Source organism: Misgurnus anguillicaudatus, chromosome 1 (genome assembly GCF_027580225.2).
Source record: "Misgurnus anguillicaudatus chromosome 1, ASM2758022v2, whole genome shotgun sequence".
In the NCBI taxonomy this organism is placed as follows: Eukaryota; Metazoa; Chordata; class Actinopteri; order Cypriniformes; family Cobitidae; genus Misgurnus; species Misgurnus anguillicaudatus.
In genome coordinates, this window is record NC_073337.2 from 13,109,193 (window position 1) to 13,128,397 (window position 19,205).

Below are 19,205 nucleotides of genomic sequence, written 5' to 3' on the forward strand. Positions count from 1 at the left end.
AGCCTGAAAGAGATCAAGCCTCAGCCAAGTAAGAAAAAGTAACTTAAAAGTAACGTAAGCATTACTTTCCATGAGAAGTAACTAAGTAATGCAATTAGTTACTTTTTTGGGGAGTAACTTAATATTTGTTATGCATTACTTTCAAAAGTAACTTTCCCCAATTTTTTAAGAAAAAAAAAGAAATAATTGCATTTTTGTAAAGGAATTTTGTTAGAGATCAGATTCAGAATGATTATCAAAACATACACAGAGTTTAAAATTAATTTAATTAATTTTTGCTTCAGTTTTTATAAATTGGGTAAGAGCGCCATCTAGTGTATAATGGCGTATTACAGATTACCAAAAAATCTCATCAGAAAGACGGGGCAATGTTTTCTCTTAAAGGGAAACCAGGCAAGTCTGCGTAATATTTCTCTACGAGCTCCCCCTAGTGTCTGAAAGTAAATGCTTTCAAACACACTGTCATAAAAACGAACTGTTGTCCCTCCCCCCTCGGAACCAAGTTTATCAGCTTATTTCCAATCCAGTTATGTTTCCCTTCAGTCAAGGGTTTTCGATGCTTCTTCCCCGGCTCTGCCATTTGCAACAATCGCTAGCCGTGTTTAGCTCGCCTGCCTCTGTGTTGTTTGCTGTAAAGTGATACTGCTTCTTGCGATATCTGAGACTTTGCTAAACTGAAGGACACCGGGTCGGATACAGCGAAGTTGCAAGTGGGGTATTCTTCCTACAGACGGTAGGGGCGGGCGAGAGAGACTTAATTCGTCCGGTAATGAGTCATTTAACCATATACCGACTTACGAAGATGATTTATTTACATAAAAATGCTGCCTTGTGTCCCTTTAATTGACGAGATAACTTGTCAATGGCGGGGAGTTGTTCCCATCAGTTCTTATTCTGTGATAAAGCATAAATAATCAAAATATTCATGCACAAAATATTATGGGTATTCCTCACAACATGTACTGTAAATTTTAAAGTTTATTTCACTTGAATGTTTTAGTTTATAAAATATGTCTAGGTCTATGTATATGTCCAAAACACAAAATATTAAGTAATGTTTACTTCATTAAGTAAATACTTGATCTGGGTTAAAATATGCTCTTCAGGGGCCTCATGTATAAAGCATGCGTACGCACAAAACAGGGCTGGAAACGTGCGTACGCCAGTTCCCACGCAAAGGTTGTGATTTATAAAAAAACAAACTTGATGGGAGAATGGGCTTGCAGGGTGGGATATTAGGATGAATCATGTACACACACTTGCAGGTGATCTGTGATTTATAAAGGGAACATTACTTTGTTTTATAAGTCTTCATAATTTTTGGTGTATGCCATTTTTGGCTTTTGTGCGTACGTAGACTTTTAGTAAGAATCCCACGCACAGTTTTATACATGAGGCCCCAGATGTTTTCACCCCAAACATTATTTAAATTCTTCAAACAATATGTACTTAAATAGTCTTAGTACAAAATAGTGCATTATTTTCAATTAAGTTAAGGCCCGTCGTCAATTATTTCTTAAAAAAGCAATAACTTTACAATTTCTCTGGACTTCCAAGTGTGCTGTACTTGACACAAAATGATTTATTTACACTCACTGGTATTTATTTGCAATCAGATTTCTGAGTTAATTTTTATAAGTTGTGATTTTGTGCTAATCTAACTAAACATTCATTAAACAGTAACTGGATGCATCATTTACAGTATAGGACAGAGAAAACCGACAGTGGTTATAAAACAAATTATACAGTACATATTCAACATTTTAAAATAACTCAACATAAATACTTAAAATCAATACAATTGCCAGTGTTGGGCATTTTGGCTAAAAAAATATTTCATTAACAAACCTTCAAGACCTTGTCTGAAGTTGCATTATATCCAATGAAAGTTGTTTGGTGATATTATGGGAATGCTGGTAAGTTATTGAGGCTTGATTTGTTTCTCCATGCGTATTAACATTGCCTTTTTGTCCTGTTTGTTTTGGACATTGCATTGCATCTGCTTTTCATATATTATCCTGTGCAAGTCATTAATACAAGTGTCTGCTAAAGTGAATAAATGCCCTTTTAAATATTTTTTCTATATTTCTCTCCACTTTAGCTTATAAATATTGCATGTTTGAGACAAACCCACAAGCATTTATCACTTGGTTTTGACAACTGGCCATCAACACACAACTTTCTTCCATTGAGATACAAGCTTATGTGCATATCATGAGGTAGAAAAAAAAGTACATATGCAAATGAGAAAAACATTTCTTGGATACCCAGTATCCATGTAATACTGTAACTATACAGGATCAGTGGGTTTGTACCACTGATCTATATAAATGACTGGATTGCGCATAGAACGCTTGACGTAACTGCGTGAGGTGAAGCCAGCGCAGAGTTCGAGCCGCCATCTTGGTATACCCAACCGGCAGAGAGCGTCATTGACTTCCATTCAAAATCATGATCAAAATTTACCCCATTTACAGCGTATCAGTTACACAAGGTTAATTTTTAGGACATGTGTACGTTAATTATTTGTTAATTCTGGTGTTATTTGCAATGTTTATGTTTTAATCGGGCAGGATAATGGATTTACAAAAAACCGTTAAGGTGAGTGTGTCTGTTGCGTTTGTTAATGACACGGGTATAAATAAAGTTTTTTTTGACATTCAGCTACACGGTGACGGTCAGCGTTATTTCTCTAAATAAGTTTAGGTAACTTGTAAGTTTAGATAACATAATTACAAAACTAGCAAATTATTGCATGCACATACGGTACAAAGCATGATTATTTATTTAGAATTCAAAATGAGCACGTTTATTGTCATTAATACTAAATATGCTGCGGTCTGTCTGCTGACCTGATACTGTAATGAAGGTGAATGTATAATAACTGTTTAAAACGCAAAATGTACAACTTTCAGTAAATAACTATTTACATGCTTTGGACGTTTGTGTTGTAATAATGTACAGGGTAACTTCACATATAAAAACGAAGACGAGTAAAGTGATGTTTTATCATTAAAATCTGACAACGTCCATTGATTTAATAGAACGTTTGGGTATACCAACATGGCGGCGCGGTGGCTTCACAAGTGTGACGTCATGCGCAATCCAGTCATTTATATAGATCAGTGGTTTGTACACATATTAAAATATATTCAACGCAGCAGTTGAGTTCCTCTAAGGCAGGACTGCTACACATTCAAAGATTAAAGAAACAAAATGTATAGTAAGGCATCTTTCATGCAATTAATAATTTGTTTCTACCGTCTGACTCCCTGTATATGGAGCTTTACAAATCAACCAAAACTAATTTTGGCCACTACATTGTTTTCAAAAAAATGTATTTTCGACAATTCTAAACTCATTTAATTCAAATCATTCGTATTTATAAATAAGTTACTGTGTAAACCTGCCTTAATAATGGTAAAGGTTGGGACTGCTACCATCTATACCAGAGGAACTGATGTGCAAGTTTTTATACAAAATATTGAACATATAGTTGACCCTATGTGGGTTTCATTAATACAATACACTACATTTAGATATAATAGATATTGTATTTAATGCATTAATTCATTCATAATGAATTTTTTTCTAGGCCCCCAAAGGCACTGCAGTATCCGGTTTCAAATTCTTGGATTTGTTATGTTTCCATCTCCACAGTGGAAAATCAACACAGTCAACATAGTTTATGCAGTTTTTCTTGTCTTTTGGTGTTGGTCAGTAAAATTCAATAAGGTACTCTGGATAGATCTGGTTGCTGTCAAATATTACGAAGATCTTGGGGTTCATCATATCATCCACACAGCTGTCATAGAAGTTGGCAATGCTCATGTCTTTAGATGGCGGTCTGCAGTACTGAGGATGACCCACTGTGTATTCCCCAACTAGTACTCTTGCCAGAAACATACACTTGTAAGGTGGATCACTCTGGAAAACAGGAGGTGCTAGACCATGTCTCTGTAGGGTGAAGTTGTGTTTGCTTGTCGAATGACAAAACTTGCTGGAGTACTTGGCATCACGGGCAAAATAGCTTCCTGCAGGCACAAAAATTTACTTGTTTTAAAATTAAAATATTTTCCTAAACATGACAAAATAAAGTTCCATATTAATCATTTGAAAAATGTTTACATGAACATACACTTAAAAAAATTATATTAGGATTTTTCTCACTGTTGGGTAGTTTCTGTGTAACCCAGTATGTTGTCAAAAATATCAATATTTTGATACATATTGATACTGAAAATCTAAAACGATTCCAATACTCATGTCTCACGGAATCGATTTTTCCAGACCAGCTGCGCAATCTCGCTCGCTTTTTTCTCTCACTTTCTACTCACTCCTGGAGTGCTGTGTGGAGCTTTTTTGGATGCGAGTCAAATAAATGTGGGAAGCCGAAGGACACAAGTGAAGTAAGCCAAATATGCAAGCATTGTTAAAGAGCAGTGTGCTACACCACTAGCAAAGCACTTGAAGGACTGACATGCAGAACTGTCTCGAGAGATTGATAATCATCACAAAGTATTCATGCAAAAAAAAAAATCGCATGGGATTCCCAGATTCTCGTGCGTGTCTCATCAGTAAAGCCGGTTCGGTGATTAGTAGTAAATCGGCATTTACTACACAGAGCTGTATTTCACAGAGAAAATCGCAAAACCGTGTTTATAATTGTGGGAAATTGCCTCCGATATTGTATGCGATCTTCTCATTGAAAGACGGCTCTGTATAGCAAATGCCGGTCCATCTGAAAGCAGGTGATGACGATTTACTGCTAATCACCGAACCGGCCCCACTAATGAGACACGCACGAGAATGAAATGCTTCGAGCTTTGTGACATGGTGCATTATCCTGCTGGAAGTAGCCATCAGAGGATGGGTACATGGTGGTCATAAAGAGATGAACATGATCAGAAACAATGCTCAGGTAGGCCGTGGCATTTAAACAATGCCCAATTGGTACTAAGGGGCCTAAATTGTGCCAAGAAAACATACCCCACACCATTACACCACCACCAACATCCTGCACAGTGGTAACAAGGCATGATGGATCCATGTTCTCATTCTGTTTACGCCAAAATCTGACTTTACCATCTCAAAGTCTCAACAGAAATCGAGACTCATCAGACCAGTTAACATTTTTCCAGTCTTCAACTGTCCAATTTTGGTGAGCTCGTGCAAATTGTAGCCTCTTTTCCTATTTGTAGTGTAGATGAGTGGTACCCGGTGGGATCTTCTGTTGTTGTAGTCCATCTGTCTCAAGGTTGTGCGTGTTGTTGCTTCACAAATGCTTTGCTGCATACCTCGGTTGTAACGGTTATTTCAGTCAAAGTTGCTCTTCTATCAGCTTGAATCAGTCGGTCCATTCTCCTCTGACCTCTAGCGTCATTAAGGCATTTTCGCCTACAGAACTGCCGCATACTGGATGTTTTTCCCTTTTCACATCATTCTTTGTAAACCCTAAAAAATGGTTGTGCGTGAAAATCTCAGTAACTGAGCAGATTGTGAAATACTCAGACCGGCCTGTCTGGCACCAACAACCATGTCACGCTCAAAATGGCTTAAATCACCTTTCTTTCCAATTCTGACATTCAGTTTGGAGTTCAGGAGATTGACCAGGACCACACCCCTAAATGCGTTGAAGCAACTGCCATGTGATTGGTTGATTAGATAATTGCATTAATGAGAAATTGAACAGGTGTTTCTAATAATCCTTTAGGTGAGTGTAAATGTTAATGTATTAACTAACGTTAAAAAACATAAAGCAATACATTTTTTTCATCTTTCTTATTGTTATATAACTGTTTATGTCAGATAATATTAAGAATACAACTTTTGATTTTAATTAAATGTATTAGAAAATCATTAACATTACATTAATAAATGCTTTAGAGTATATTTAATTGTTAATCATTTTAACAAATGGACCATTGCTATTATCTAGATAGTAAATTAGTCAGATAGTTAAGTTTATTTTAAAGGCCTGCCTGGTTGCATGAAACTCCTTAAAGGCGGAGTCCACGATGTTTGAAAAACGCGTTGGAAAAGGAGACGGGCCGACTACCAAAACACACTTATAGCCAATCAAACCAAATCAAATGCTGGGTTGCGTATGTGTGGGGCGGGTCTATCAACAGAAGGTCCAGATTCTATTGGGGTAGGGGGGTGTTTGTTTAGGTGATTTCAAATATCAACATTGGCTTTCAAACATCATGGACTCCGCCTTTAAGTGAAGGTTTCCCTGAGAGAGAAAAAAATCCCTTAAAGGAAAGGATTTCTTTTAGAGCATTGCAACAAACATCTTAACTGTCACCCTTACCTAAGTGTTTATACTATGTACTAAGTATTTTACGGTAGACTCTGCAGTCACGGCAATGAAGAAGCGAATTATATAGTTACAAAACCTCAAAGCGTAAACTAATCAAAGCACACAGCTCAACAGACGGCGAATTTGTGTACAATGAAACATCACAAATAAACTGTAAAGCACTTTGGATTGACTGACGATCAAACTGCTATTCTCCTAACAAATGCGCATCATGATTATTTCGATCCTTAGAAATGTGCGTTGGTTTCTAAAAATAACCATAAAATCAGACATCGCGTGTGACGTTAAGGGACCTGTTATAGCCCCTTAAATTTTTAAGGTAAAATGGGACTTAAGAACTTTGTAGCATAACTTAAAGTAATACTTGAGCATTTAAGGGTAAATACTTATTGACAGCCTTATATCTATGGGATTTCTTAGCTTAAGGACTTTCATGCAATATAAAGTGTGATAAGCCTATTTCTGTTACATCTTTAAACAGAACCTGAGGAGAGTAAATCTGCTATGACCTCGTAGCCATGTTAAAAATGTTAAAGTGAATAAAAATGGTTATATTTCTTATAATTTAAATAATAAAAATAAAAAGTCCTTAATGCCGCATAAGCCCTACTCCTGTCCCACAGACTTGCCTGGATTTTTAGAGTGTTTGTTTATATATGTGAACTAATTTCTGTAAAAAGTAGTTAATGTTGCTGTTCCGGCAGAACATACTTTTTAATGCAGAAAAACATTGTGACCTACCTTTGCCATAGACATCACCGTGGCTTCCAGTAAGACGCCAGTCAAAGTTGTACTTGCATATGGCCTGTATGTTGCTGTGACCGGTTCCATGAAAAAGCATCTTTTCTTCAACGTCTAAAACACGCTTGATCTTTCTCAGCTGGGCCTTCTTCCTATATTACATTGACATTACATCATTAACCACATGCTTAAGAGCATTTATCCAATGCAAAAGAGAAAAACAAACAGAGTAAATTATTACCTAATCTACACAAATTGAGTATATATTATATCTGTTGTAATTTAACATACAATGTTTATTTTTTATAAAAGTTAGGTATAACTAGGGCTGTCACAGTTATGAAATTTGGCTGAAGGTTAATTGTAATAAATTGTGACGATTAAGACGATTAATTGCCTGGTTTAAGTCCATTAGTACTGGACCACAATTCCTTACATATCCATAAGAATAGCATCTTTTACCTCCATAAATTTGGACTTGCTGTTCTGGAAATGTATGTTTTACTCATAATACGTATCAAAGTTTTGCAGCATTTCTTTAAATGCAGTTTTGTCCAATGTATCGAATGGCTTTGCAATGTATTGCGTTTACACTGTCAGCTAAAGAGAGCCATCTAATACAGTCTCATATATACAGGTGCTGCAGCTCCCCCTTGTGTTTTTTAAAGAGATGTGCAATCATTGCGGTGATCTAAAATCATTGTGATGAGGTCAAACAATCGCGATGAGACAATTATTTAATCATTGTGACAGCCCTAGGTATAATAGCATCATTTTTGTGTAATAGCTGAAATTGGCACAGTCACCAACACAGTATGTCAGTTTACAAGGATTCTTTAAATATTCAAGTACTGCTTGAAGAAGTATTAAGAGCCAAACCTGCAGAAAAACTCCCACATGTCCAGGTTCTGTATTCTCTGAATGGATTTGATGGGTTGATTCATGGTTCTCTCATATAACCGCGCCACTTCTTTGTATTCAAATGTATCTCTGTTTAAAGCAATCAACTGGATAGAAACAATCATAGCAGTAAGTTATCTTAATTAGTTAAACAATCACATGTATGATTAATAAAGTGATACTTTATTCACACCTGATAGGGCTCATCTGTATTAACTTTTTCCCAGTGACTGGGAACAGGGAGTGCCAAATTATCACAGATGAATCTGTGAAACACAACATTAAAATGACCACAAATGCAATAGTACATGGAAACAGTATTAACAGTGACAATGTAGACAATTCTATCAGTAATAATAGTAATAATGAACAGTAATAACAGTAACAGTCCAAACTAGGTAAATGGGTTTACCTAAAATCAGTAACTGAATTTAATGCTCTTTTGATTGGCCTTTCTTTTCCAGTTGTCATATTTACTTGTTTCATAGCTGGTGTTGAGAAGACATTCAGAAGATACCAATGAGAACAGTAAAGTTGTGTATTACAGCTCCAAAGTCATACAATTACTACAAATGTCAACAAACAAGCTACATCAATAATTTATTTAATAACTGACCAGTAAAGTCTAATTTATAGGTATATTTTGCAGTATAGAAGTCCATTGAACCGTGCTGGTTTTTTGTGTAGTTCTGTTCAATTTGCTCACTGGTGACAGAACAACCAGAGCTGGGAACCTCCTATAGTAAACAGGAAAACAATTACCATGGGATGCAAATGTGTTGTTTATACTAGTGTAATACATCATATTAGTCATACTTCAAACATATGCCAAACACCACACTCAGCGAGGTAAAACCAGTGCCATTTCGCCTCGTGTGTGTCCATATCCTCCTCACACGACTCTTCATCAGGGGGTCTCTGAAAGACTCCTGGGCACTCTAGATGTTTATCTGCCACGCAGTGCATCTTCAAAGCAAATAATGTACACAATTATTTTCATTTCGCCGCCGTGTTTTTACCCTATGCAGAAGGCATTGCTCGTCTGAATCGATTTTACCAATTGATATATCATTCTAGAAAGACATTGAGATCAATCACACTTAAACGATCAATAAATGGTCATATAATTTAACGTAAGTTTTACAGTTTACTGTGACGTGCGTAGTATGAAAGTGCAAGGTATTCGGCTTACTTTAAGAAAATATTTTATTCCTCCTGGCGTCACTTGTTCAAATAACGCGATTCCTTATATCAGGATGATCAATGCTGCGTTGATCGATATATTTAAGAATAAACATTTCTTTTTTTATATAAGCTATCGTTTCGTTTGCCAGTTCTTCTGATGTTGTTGGTTTCACTTCCGCTATGGTCAGCAATGACGTCACGCGTCCTTCACCTCTGTCTCGGCTGAAGCGTGAGCATCTATTAAACCTTACCAAATTTTTCTTAGCTTTTATTTTTATTTCTGCCCCCATTTCTGTATAACTGTAACACTAAAATATGATTTATAATTTACTGTGATTTAGATGTTATTATTTTTTAAATTACTGCTTTAAACTCAGTGTTGATGTGTTTTACATACATCCCAGAGAGGAGCTGTATGTTACATCCGAATGTTACATAAGATCTGAACAACAATACCTCAAATGCAAATGATAAGTGAAATTATCCTATATTTAGTCTGAAGGTCCCTGATTTAACCACAAGATGGCGTAATTTTAATTCTAGATTACTTTATTGTTGATGGTTGTGACACTCTTGATATTATGATTTTTTTATTGTATACTATATGGGTCATTCCTGGCATTTGGTAAATTTTCAGAGTTTTTAAAGTTGTGAATAACCAAAATGAGTGGTCCAGCATAACAACTCAACCCCATTACCTAAAAACAAAATGGAAAAATAATAATTTTTCAAAGAATTTTCATTTTATTCCACAAGAATATAAAATTTTCTTAACAAATTCCTGCCATGTATTCCAACTTTCTGCACCACATGAGGAGCAGTGGCCATTGTGAGCCAAAAACGCATGTCCTCTCAACCCAATCACACAGGTCATGGTGTCAGGGTTAAAACTTGTGACAGGGTTGTGTTAATTAATAAAAAAAATGAATGTTCAGGTTTTCTGTATTGTGGAAATATAATTTTAAGTAATTGTTTTTGTTTTATTAATTATTATCATATGTATCTCTTTACCTTATAAAAAACAAGAAAGGTAATTGAAGCTATTCTGGCTTTCATGCCTTTGTTTCATTGGGAGAGTTGGTGATCATTTGTTCATGGGTCATCCATGGGTAAAATCAGCAGGGGACACTAACCTGAAGGGGTAAGCACCTTATCTCTAAAAAGATAAAGTGGTGTTTTTTTACACATACCCTTTTCTGCTATCATGTTTAAGGACGGTGATCTGGGATGCGTTTACAGTCTCAGAAGTACCCAAGAATGTGAAGTTTCAGCTCAACAGATCATATATTGTTTTAACAGTTTAGCATTTGTTTTTATAAATAGTCGCACGCAATAACTTTAAATACTATTTTCTCTGGTATTATTTCAACCAGTCAGAGTTGGAAAGTGGTATACTTTGGCTGGCAGAAAGAATATCTTCCAATAAAACTTGCAACAGTAATCCTAAAGCAAACAATACAAGGATCTGTATGAAGGGAGCTGATCACCAATTTTCTAAAGTATGTCTCAGAAAATGAATGTGCTTTTTTAGAAAGCTTTAGAACAGACTTCTGCATTGTAGACCAAGAGGAATTACTGGACATCTTGGAAAGCTACAGTTGTCTGAGAGTTCAGCAGAAAACATTGAGCAATTTTGGCAAGAACTTGCACACAAGACTTTCTTTCAAAATCCCTCCTATGTTCTTGAACAATAGACAAGCATATTTAAACTTTTGAGCAAGGACCTTGATGAAATTGAGGTTGTGTATGGGGCACTATAGCCAACTATAAAGCAATTTTTGAGATCTCCAATGAATGCATAAAGAAAGTTTTAAAGCATCAGAAATGAACAAACATACATTTTTGAATTAAGAAGAGTTTCGTTGCAAAACGAGATAAATCCATTTTTTAACATTTTTGTCAAAACATGTTTATTATTATGTTATCAGGTTATTATTTTGTTTTATGGTGCTACTTAGCTGTATTTTTTAAGTTATGAAGGTTTAAATCAAAACAAACCAACTGCAGTTAAATTGAAATCAATTGGAATGCACAACCTAAAAACGAGATTTCTGAACAATTAAAAAAACGGTGGTTATCTCGTTTTGCATATATTTTACCAATACCATATTAATATATTTAAGATGAAAGTATTTTATAACTTTTAACACTGTTGGATATTTAATAAGCAATATTTGGTTAAACAAACTCAGGGTTACAGGATTAGTTTCAAGTTGACCAAAGTCCACAAGCTTTGCATATTATGAGTGACAGTGGCACAAATCATTTGTGAATGAATTTTGTATATTTCTCAGCGCTAATTTTTTTATAATCATGCGCAAATATTAAGAATACAAAATGTATTTGTAGATACATTACCACAGTAAAATTATTACCATAAATACATTACAGTAATATACTGTGAAAACCTACAGTACAGTACAATTTTTCTATATTACAGTAAAATATTGTAGTTTGTGTTCGCACACACACACACACACACACACACACACACACACACACACACACACACACACACACGCTCGCACGCACGCACGCACGCACGCACATGCACACAAATATACACAACATCATGGCAAGTGGTTCCTTTAGTAAATAAATATGTGTCTCCAAATACAGTTGTGGAAATTTCAAATGTGGTAAAAAATTGCATATGAGAGTACTGGAACTAAGTAACTAATCGTTAGCCTACTCCAAAGAAAATGGATTGTTCTTAATTATTTCTGTGTTCCTATGAAGTATGAAACAGTAAGTAAGTTATACAGTAAAGTGTTACCTGTAACAGAGCCCAGCTTCACCAGTGGAAGAGGTTGCCATCATCGGACTGCTCACTCAACCGCATACGTAAACATAACCAAACCAAACTTTTTTTAAAGAGATCCCTCTGTATTATATGTATCGCCAATGTCTGTCTAAGTTGCAGTGGCGGCCGGTGACTTCTTTTTTGAGGTTGCATGAATGTAAAACTCGTCAAACATGTATTTAGCCCGTCAGGTTTGTTGCTTGTCATGTCAAAATATGTACAGTCCGACAAATAGTATCTCACTATTGAGATATGGCAGACAGCGTACAACATGCTGCAGATGCTTCAAAGGGGTTTATGATAAAAGAGACGCTCGCGCTTGCCAGATACTCTTAATCTCATGTGCAATCAGAGTTTACTCTTAAGTTAGTGTCTTGTGGAAAATTTTGTGAATGTGAGTGTCTCTTTATAAACCCTTTCGACACATGTGCAGCAGGCAAGATGCATGATGCACATAGGTTCACATGATGCAACGAACACATATTTTAAAGGAAAACACCACAGTTTTTCAATATTTTACTATGTGTTCTTACCTCAACTTAGACTAATTAATAATCTTTTTTCAATGCGTGCACTTTTAATCTTTGTACAGGGCGTTGTGAATGTCTTAGCATTTAGCCTAGCCCCATTCATTCCTACGGATCCAAACAGGGATGAATTTAAAAGCCACCAAACACGTCCATGTTTTTCCTATTTAAAGACTGTTACATAAGTAGTTACACGAGTAAGTATGGTGGCCCAAAATAAAACTTTTTTTGGAGCCATAGGAATGAATGGGGCTAGGCTAAATGCTAACACACTTAAGAAGCGCTGTACAAAGATTAAAAGTGCACGCATTGAAAAAAGATAAGTATGTATCAATTAATCTAAGTTGATTTAAAAACATAGTAAAATATTTAAAAACAGTGGTGTTTTCCTTTAACATAACGAGCCACATACATGACACGCCGAACACATATTTTGAATACCTGCCCCAGATAAGTCAACAGCCGCCACTGCTTAGTTGCATATGATTATACATAAGTCATTTTCAAAATATGGCAGTCTTAACGGGGTCATAAAGGGGTCATAGCGTGAAAATCTCACTTTTTTCATGTTTAAGTGCTATAATTGGGTCCCCAGGGCTTCTATAGTTTTAGAAAACATGAAAAAGAACAACCCAGTAACTTTGTTTTGTTAAACCCTCTGCAAGCATGTGAAAAATTAGGTTGTTCAGATTTTGCCTGTTTTGTGAGGTAGTTAGCAAGGCCAATTACAATAATACTGCCCCTTAATCTCATAGACAGTAAAAGAAATGGACACAGTGACCCCATTGGATTCAAGTGAAGTCAATTAGAAGCACGCACTTCCTGGGGTCGAGCGTATTGCGCAGACTCAAACTGAGCTTTGACGTAGATCAGGGGTTTTCAAATCTGTAGAGGACCACTAGTGCTACACATTTTGCATGTCTCCCTTTTGTGACACACCTCATTCAGTTACCTTACACACCCAGTTTAGGTCTTGCAGTCTCTACTAATGAGCTGAAGATTTAAATCAGGTGTGTATAATGAGGGAGACATGCAAATTGTGCAGTACTAGTCCTTCAGGACAGGTTTGAAAACCCCTGACGTAGATGTCACGTGAGCAACCTGTCTGACAATTGTAAGTCTTCTAATAGCCGTGCCAAGAGAAATCTAAATCACCCATCGAATCTTGCAGAGACGGCGAGCTTGAACAGGAGCAAATTTTGGTAAGTATTCTGATTAATAATCTCCCTTTACTTTATGCCTCCACGTCCACCCGATTGCCTCATAGACAGTAAATAATTGCCTACGAGCTTCTCTTCCTGTCAGGGGCGCAATGAACAGTTTCAAGGGGGGTATGCAAGACAGAATTTTGGGCCCCTTCCTTTAGAAGATTGTTTGATTTTCATACCATAATGTGTAGCTATATAAAATTACTCAGTTGAGTGCGTTTATTTAATTTTACAGGTCGCATTTGCACTAAAAATAAATTCATGAAGCAAAATAAAAAGATTTATTTGAAAAACGAATAGCCTACCATTTTAATCTGGTAAGGCAGAAAACATTCACGTGATTTTAAATAGATCACTAAAAAAAGAATAATGCATGGAGATGAATTTCTGAACTATGGAAATCTATGGAAAGTGCTTTGAAAGTCGCGGCAGTCGGGTTTTCTGTGCGGTTTTAGAAGCGAAATGTGTACAATTATGTTTAGCCTAATAGTTCATTCTTCAGAGTTCATATTGATGATCTTATAGTTTATTTAAAAATATTCTTACAAACTGACTGTATTCGTCAGAAAAACACCAAAAACCTTATATTGTCTTTATGTCGCTGTTCTCTGTGTTTGTGGTATTTGTTCCGTCCTCCGCTCATGACAAAAAGCGTAGCCGGCAAAATTAAAATTAATATTACGTTGATCTTTAAGAGTGTGCGCTTCGCCCGCGCACGCCCCAGCCAACATTGACATGTGGGCCCCACGTGGGTCCCATCTGGGCAGCATGGGTTACATGTGGGCATGGGCTTCACATGGGCAATATATGTGGGTCCCATGTGGGTTTCCTATGTGGGCCCCATATGGGTTTGCCCATGTGGGATAATAATGTGGGCCCCTCATGGCACCTATGTGGGCAAAACATTTTTATGCTTGAAATACATATTTATACATTTACAATCTTAAAATAATAACTTTTGGTTGATTGTCACTTTTAAACAAATAGCAAATAATATAACAGATATGATTTGATCAGTATAAAACATTTTAAATAAAAATGCATTATTTTTTACATTTAATTAACATTGATATGTGGGCCCCACATGGGTCCCATATGGGCAACATGGGTTTCATGTGGCCATGGGCTTAACATGGGCAATATATATAGGTCCCATGTGGGTTGACTATGTGGGTCCCATGTGGGTTTCCCTATGTGGGCCCCATATAGGTTTGCCCATGTGGGATAATAATGTGGGCCCCTCATGGCACCTATGTGGGCAAAAAAAGTTATGCCTGAAATACATCTTTATACATTTACAATCTTAAAATAATAACTTTTGGTTGATTGTCACTTTTAAACAAATAGCAAATAATATAACAGATATGATTTGATCAGTATAAAACATTTTAAATAAAAATGCATTATTTTTTTACATTTAATTAACATTGATATGTGGGCCCCACATGGGTCCCATATGGGCAACATGGGTTTCATGTGGCCATGGGCTTAACGGGCAATATATATGGGTCCCATGTGGGTTGACTATGTGGGTCCCATGTGGGTTTCCCTATGTGGGCCCCATATAGGTTTGCCCATGTGGGATAATAATGTGGGGCCCTCATGGCACCTATGTGGGCAAAACATTTTATGCTTAAAATACATTTTATATACATTTAAACTCTTAAAATTATTACTTTTGGTTTATAGTCACTTTTATACAAAGAGCAAATAATATCACAGATAGGATATCATCAGTATAAAACATTTTAAATAAAAATGCATTATTGTTAACATTTATTTGTTATATTTGTAATGTTTACCTGCCAATTATTAATTTTAATTTGCACAGCTGAGCATGAGTGAAAATAAGAAATGTCAGAAAGTTCATCAGTTTGTTAGTGTGTTAATTAAAGAAATGTTTCAAACATTCTGAAAGTAGTCTGATTAGTGGAGTCAGGTGTTTCATATAAGGAGACCTCATTACGATCTGCTCACTGCTATGACACATTACGCTTGACAAAGTAGTCCTGCTTCAAATGTTTTTAATTGTGATTTTTATCACATAATATAATATCATATTTTAAATAATCTTTGCTAAAATAGGCAGACTTTTAAAATTACAACTATAAAGATGATAAACATTTAAACTACAAGAATTTCCGCTCAGGCGCAAGGATACGGTTTCTATCGGAGCAGCAGGAGTCTCTCACAACTGTTACACTTGTAATTTATCCTGAGTTGTGTTTTTAGAAAATGTAATACTACGGTACAAGTTCATGGACTGCACAGGGATGAATCAAAGCAAACCTGCAAGGACATTTAATGAGTTTGGCTGTGGATGCTTTGGAAGTTCTTCATAAAACGTTTGAGCAAAGATTAATTGATGATCAGAAGACCATCTCCAGAAGAGTGAGCAATGTTTGTGTTGTTTTTGAGTTTGAAGTATTTTAAGAGTTTGACTTCTTTCAATGCTTATTTTAAGTGTTATGTTAAATTGTTAGTCATTACCTGCCTTAGCAGTTTTTAAATGTTCATGATTATTTTAGCATTGTATTGTTATAAATTGACAATAAAGTATTTTGATATATTGAACCTTTACAGTTTTTTAATTTGATTTCTGATATTGCACCTCCTTCATGTTTTGTGATGTTACAGATGAATGAACTCTTGAATATTTATGCTGAAATTTGATATTTACCGAACTGAAATGATTTGCTTTTATCGGTTTTCAATTTAAAACAAATATATTATTTAAGTAAATTACAATTAAGCATTAAAAGTATAATTATTTCATAATAAGGGACCAGTCCAGTACCCATTAAAAATCCATTCTGGGCCCTGATATGTAACGTGGGCTTCATTACGTGGGTGCAATATGGGCCCTATGTGTGTTGCCCACGTGGGCCCCACATAGGCCCCACTCAGTTTCTATATCAAATTCATGTGGGCAACCCAGGTGGGGCCACAGTGGAACCCATGGACAAACCCATGTACAGCCCACATTGGAAGCCCATATGGGGCCCATATAGGGCCCACATGGGCCCCATGTGTGTTGCCCAGCTGGGGCCCACATAAGCCCCACTCAGTTTCTATATCAAATTCATGTGGGCAACCCACGTGGGGCCATAGTGGAACCCATGGACAAACCCATATAGGGCCCACATAGGTAGCCCATATGGGGCCCACATGGGCCCCACCTTGCAATGTTGGCTGGGGGCCCTTCGCCAGTGACACAGAAATTGCAAAAAGCACAATCGGCTAAAGTTTTAAATATGACGTTGATTTTTGAAGTAAAAAAATGCCGCAATCAAATGTGCTGCTGATGGGCATGCAAATTTATTTCTGTGCACTGAAGGCTAATATGATTTTGCACATTTGGCATTTGGTAGTAGGCTATATTGCAGTAGTTAATATTTGTTACGTAATGAAATGCACGGTGTTCTTTTTTATGTTCTTTTTCTTTAATATTCACAACACTTATCAACAAAACATTGATTAAAATTAAGAGACAAACTATATTAAATGAAATTCATTTGAAGCAAACATTTGAAGCAAACAAAATTTAATTTAAAGTCGGAAATGATGTCTAATGACCGAGTCCATTTGTAACGTCATATTAGCCTTCAATCCATTACAACGCCCAATATATGGCGTTTAAAATTAGAGTCTTAATAATCGAATTAAATTAAAACAAGACATTAACAACATTACAACAATATTTAAACACAACAATACTCAAACATAAATATAAAACGGACATTCTCTATTAGGATGCATGTTAAAAACAATCTGATATAGCGTTTATAATAGCTGCAAGTTTACAATTTTGGGCAAAACCTCCGTTGCAACCCTGAATAAAAATGAATCACTTTCACTTTGAAAATGATGCGCTGTCACATTAAAACCAGCTCTTAGTCATTTAAAATTTAACTCAATTATGGCTTAGACTATTCTCCTATTTCATGTTTATTTAGAAAATAATATTTTAACTCCGCCTATTAAGTTATTGTCCGTCTTAGAAATGCAATAGTTGTCAGCAGTCGCTATGCTAATATTTCCTTAAATAAAGCTCTTGCTGTCCTTTTGTATTATCATTTTTCATTTTTCATGAAACATACAGTTTACGGATCAGAACGCTTTTAGTGGCATGTGAGATCTTACCTTGAAATGCCAAACTGTAGGGCTGTCGACTATTTGTGGTAACTTTGCATAGCAAACCCGCCAAACTGATCCCAAACAGTTTTTTAAAAGTGTCTCAATTTTACTCAACACAAAGTCATTCACGGTAGTTTTATATTAATTTACTTTACATTTTACTAGTGTTAATAATTAAACGTGTACAATAAAAAAAAACTGAAAAGTGATGACGATGGGGCCCCCTAGCGTACTTATGGGCCCATATGCCTGGCATACTCTGAACCCCCCCAAACGGCGCCCCTGCTTCCTGTCCATACGGTAATTTCTCTACTGTGCGACAGAGAGTCGCAGGTTAACTTATGACGCAATCGTAAGCCTATTTTTTACAAAAACTGCTTCTAATGGGCCATAAAAGTAAGATACATGGTAATGGAGCCTTTTTGTGTTTCTTTAGAAATAATTAAATGGAAAATGGAGTTTTTAAACGCCTCAGATGTAAAGTTATTCACTGTCAAAGTGACGCAAAAATGAATGGGAGTCAATGGAATGCTAACAGCAGGTGGGGGTCCGCTAATCAATGGCGGAGCCCGGGGAAGCTTCAATAAAATATGAAACCCTGCCCCCCTGCTTAATCTGCACTTTCCAACCATGACCCTGCCATTTAGTACAGAGAGAAAGAGAGAGAGAGAGAGAAAAAAAATAATTGACAGCACAATTGAGTTTCAATTGCAACAAACCACAATCATTGCGATCAGTGTTTGCATTTTATCAGCTCATTTGCATTTCAAAGGACACAATCAAAAACGGCACTTTTTTTGCACACACGTACAACATTGGAATTTTAACATGCTATAATAAATTATCTGTTGGGTATTTTAAGCTAAAACTTTACATAAGCACTCCGGGGCCACCAAAGACTTCTTTTAGATCTTAAAAAAATCTTATAATATGACCCCTTTAAAAAATAAATTCTTTAAGTAAACCTATATGTGTTTCATGAGGAATAAGATCTTCACATAAATACAATGCTACTTTCATCTCAGTCACTTCTATTTTCTGTTCTTTTAACTTAGTTTCCGACCACTATCATTTATCTTTTGTGTAAGACTGTTTTTTTCAACTGCTACTTATATATGTTCTAATTTGTTTCTTAATGTTTGTTTTTGTTCGTTTAATTTTCCTTTTGAATCACTTACTTTTCAGGTGGAATTTATAGCTGGTGCCTTCCTGAGGTAAATAAGGGGAGTGGTCATCAGAGTCATACACACGCGCGCCTTTTACTACACAGGGTTGAAATCTGCCGTGTACAAAGTAAATAGTTGACAATATTTATTTTTGTAAATCTCTATAAAATCTTTTAAGATATACATTAATCGTTGAGTGTGTTATTTTCAACAAGA

General features: G+C 35.9%; 1 protein-coding gene across 2 annotated transcripts; it reads right to left on the bottom strand.

The window, feature by feature from the left end:
• Nucleotides 1-1,559: 1,559 nt before the first annotated feature.
• On the bottom strand, nt 1,560-19,026 carry LOC129432748 (protein mono-ADP-ribosyltransferase PARP11). 2 transcript variants are annotated; one of them, XM_073866732.1, is made up of 9 exons: nt 19,002-19,026; nt 8,780-8,929; nt 8,580-8,700; nt 8,376-8,451; nt 8,157-8,229; nt 7,943-8,070; nt 7,064-7,215; nt 3,139-4,034; nt 1,560-2,317 (listed from the first exon to the last, which is right to left on the bottom strand). In XM_073866732.1, the coding sequence occupies exons 2-8, from the start codon at nt 8,927-8,929 to the stop codon at nt 3,718-3,720; spliced, it is 1,017 nt and encodes a 338-aa protein (XP_073722833.1). In that variant the 5' UTR covers nt 19,002-19,026; the 3' UTR covers nt 1,560-2,317; nt 3,139-3,717. The 2 variants fall into 2 exon arrangements, with proteins under 2 accessions (XP_073722833.1, XP_073722829.1); XM_073866728.1 differs by lacking the exon at nt 19,002-19,026 and adding an exon at nt 9,156-9,346.
• Nucleotides 19,027-19,205: the final 179 nt, after the last annotated feature.

What these genes read in the sequence shown, in the direction of transcription:
- LOC129432748 (XM_073866732.1), bottom strand. Translation starts at nt 8,929, where the DNA reads ATGCACTGCGTGGCAGATAAACATCTAGAGTGCCCAGGAGTCTTTCAG. An exon ending in AATTCAGTTACTGATTTTAG is followed by an intron (nt 8,230 to 8,375) that starts GTAAACCCATTT and finishes TGTGTTTCACAG; the next exon opens with ATTCATCTGTGATAATTTGG. An exon ending in CGGTGATGTCTATGGCAAAG is followed by an intron (nt 4,035 to 7,063) that starts GTAGGTCACAAT and finishes TTGTGCCTGCAG; the next exon opens with GAAGCTATTTTGCCCGTGAT.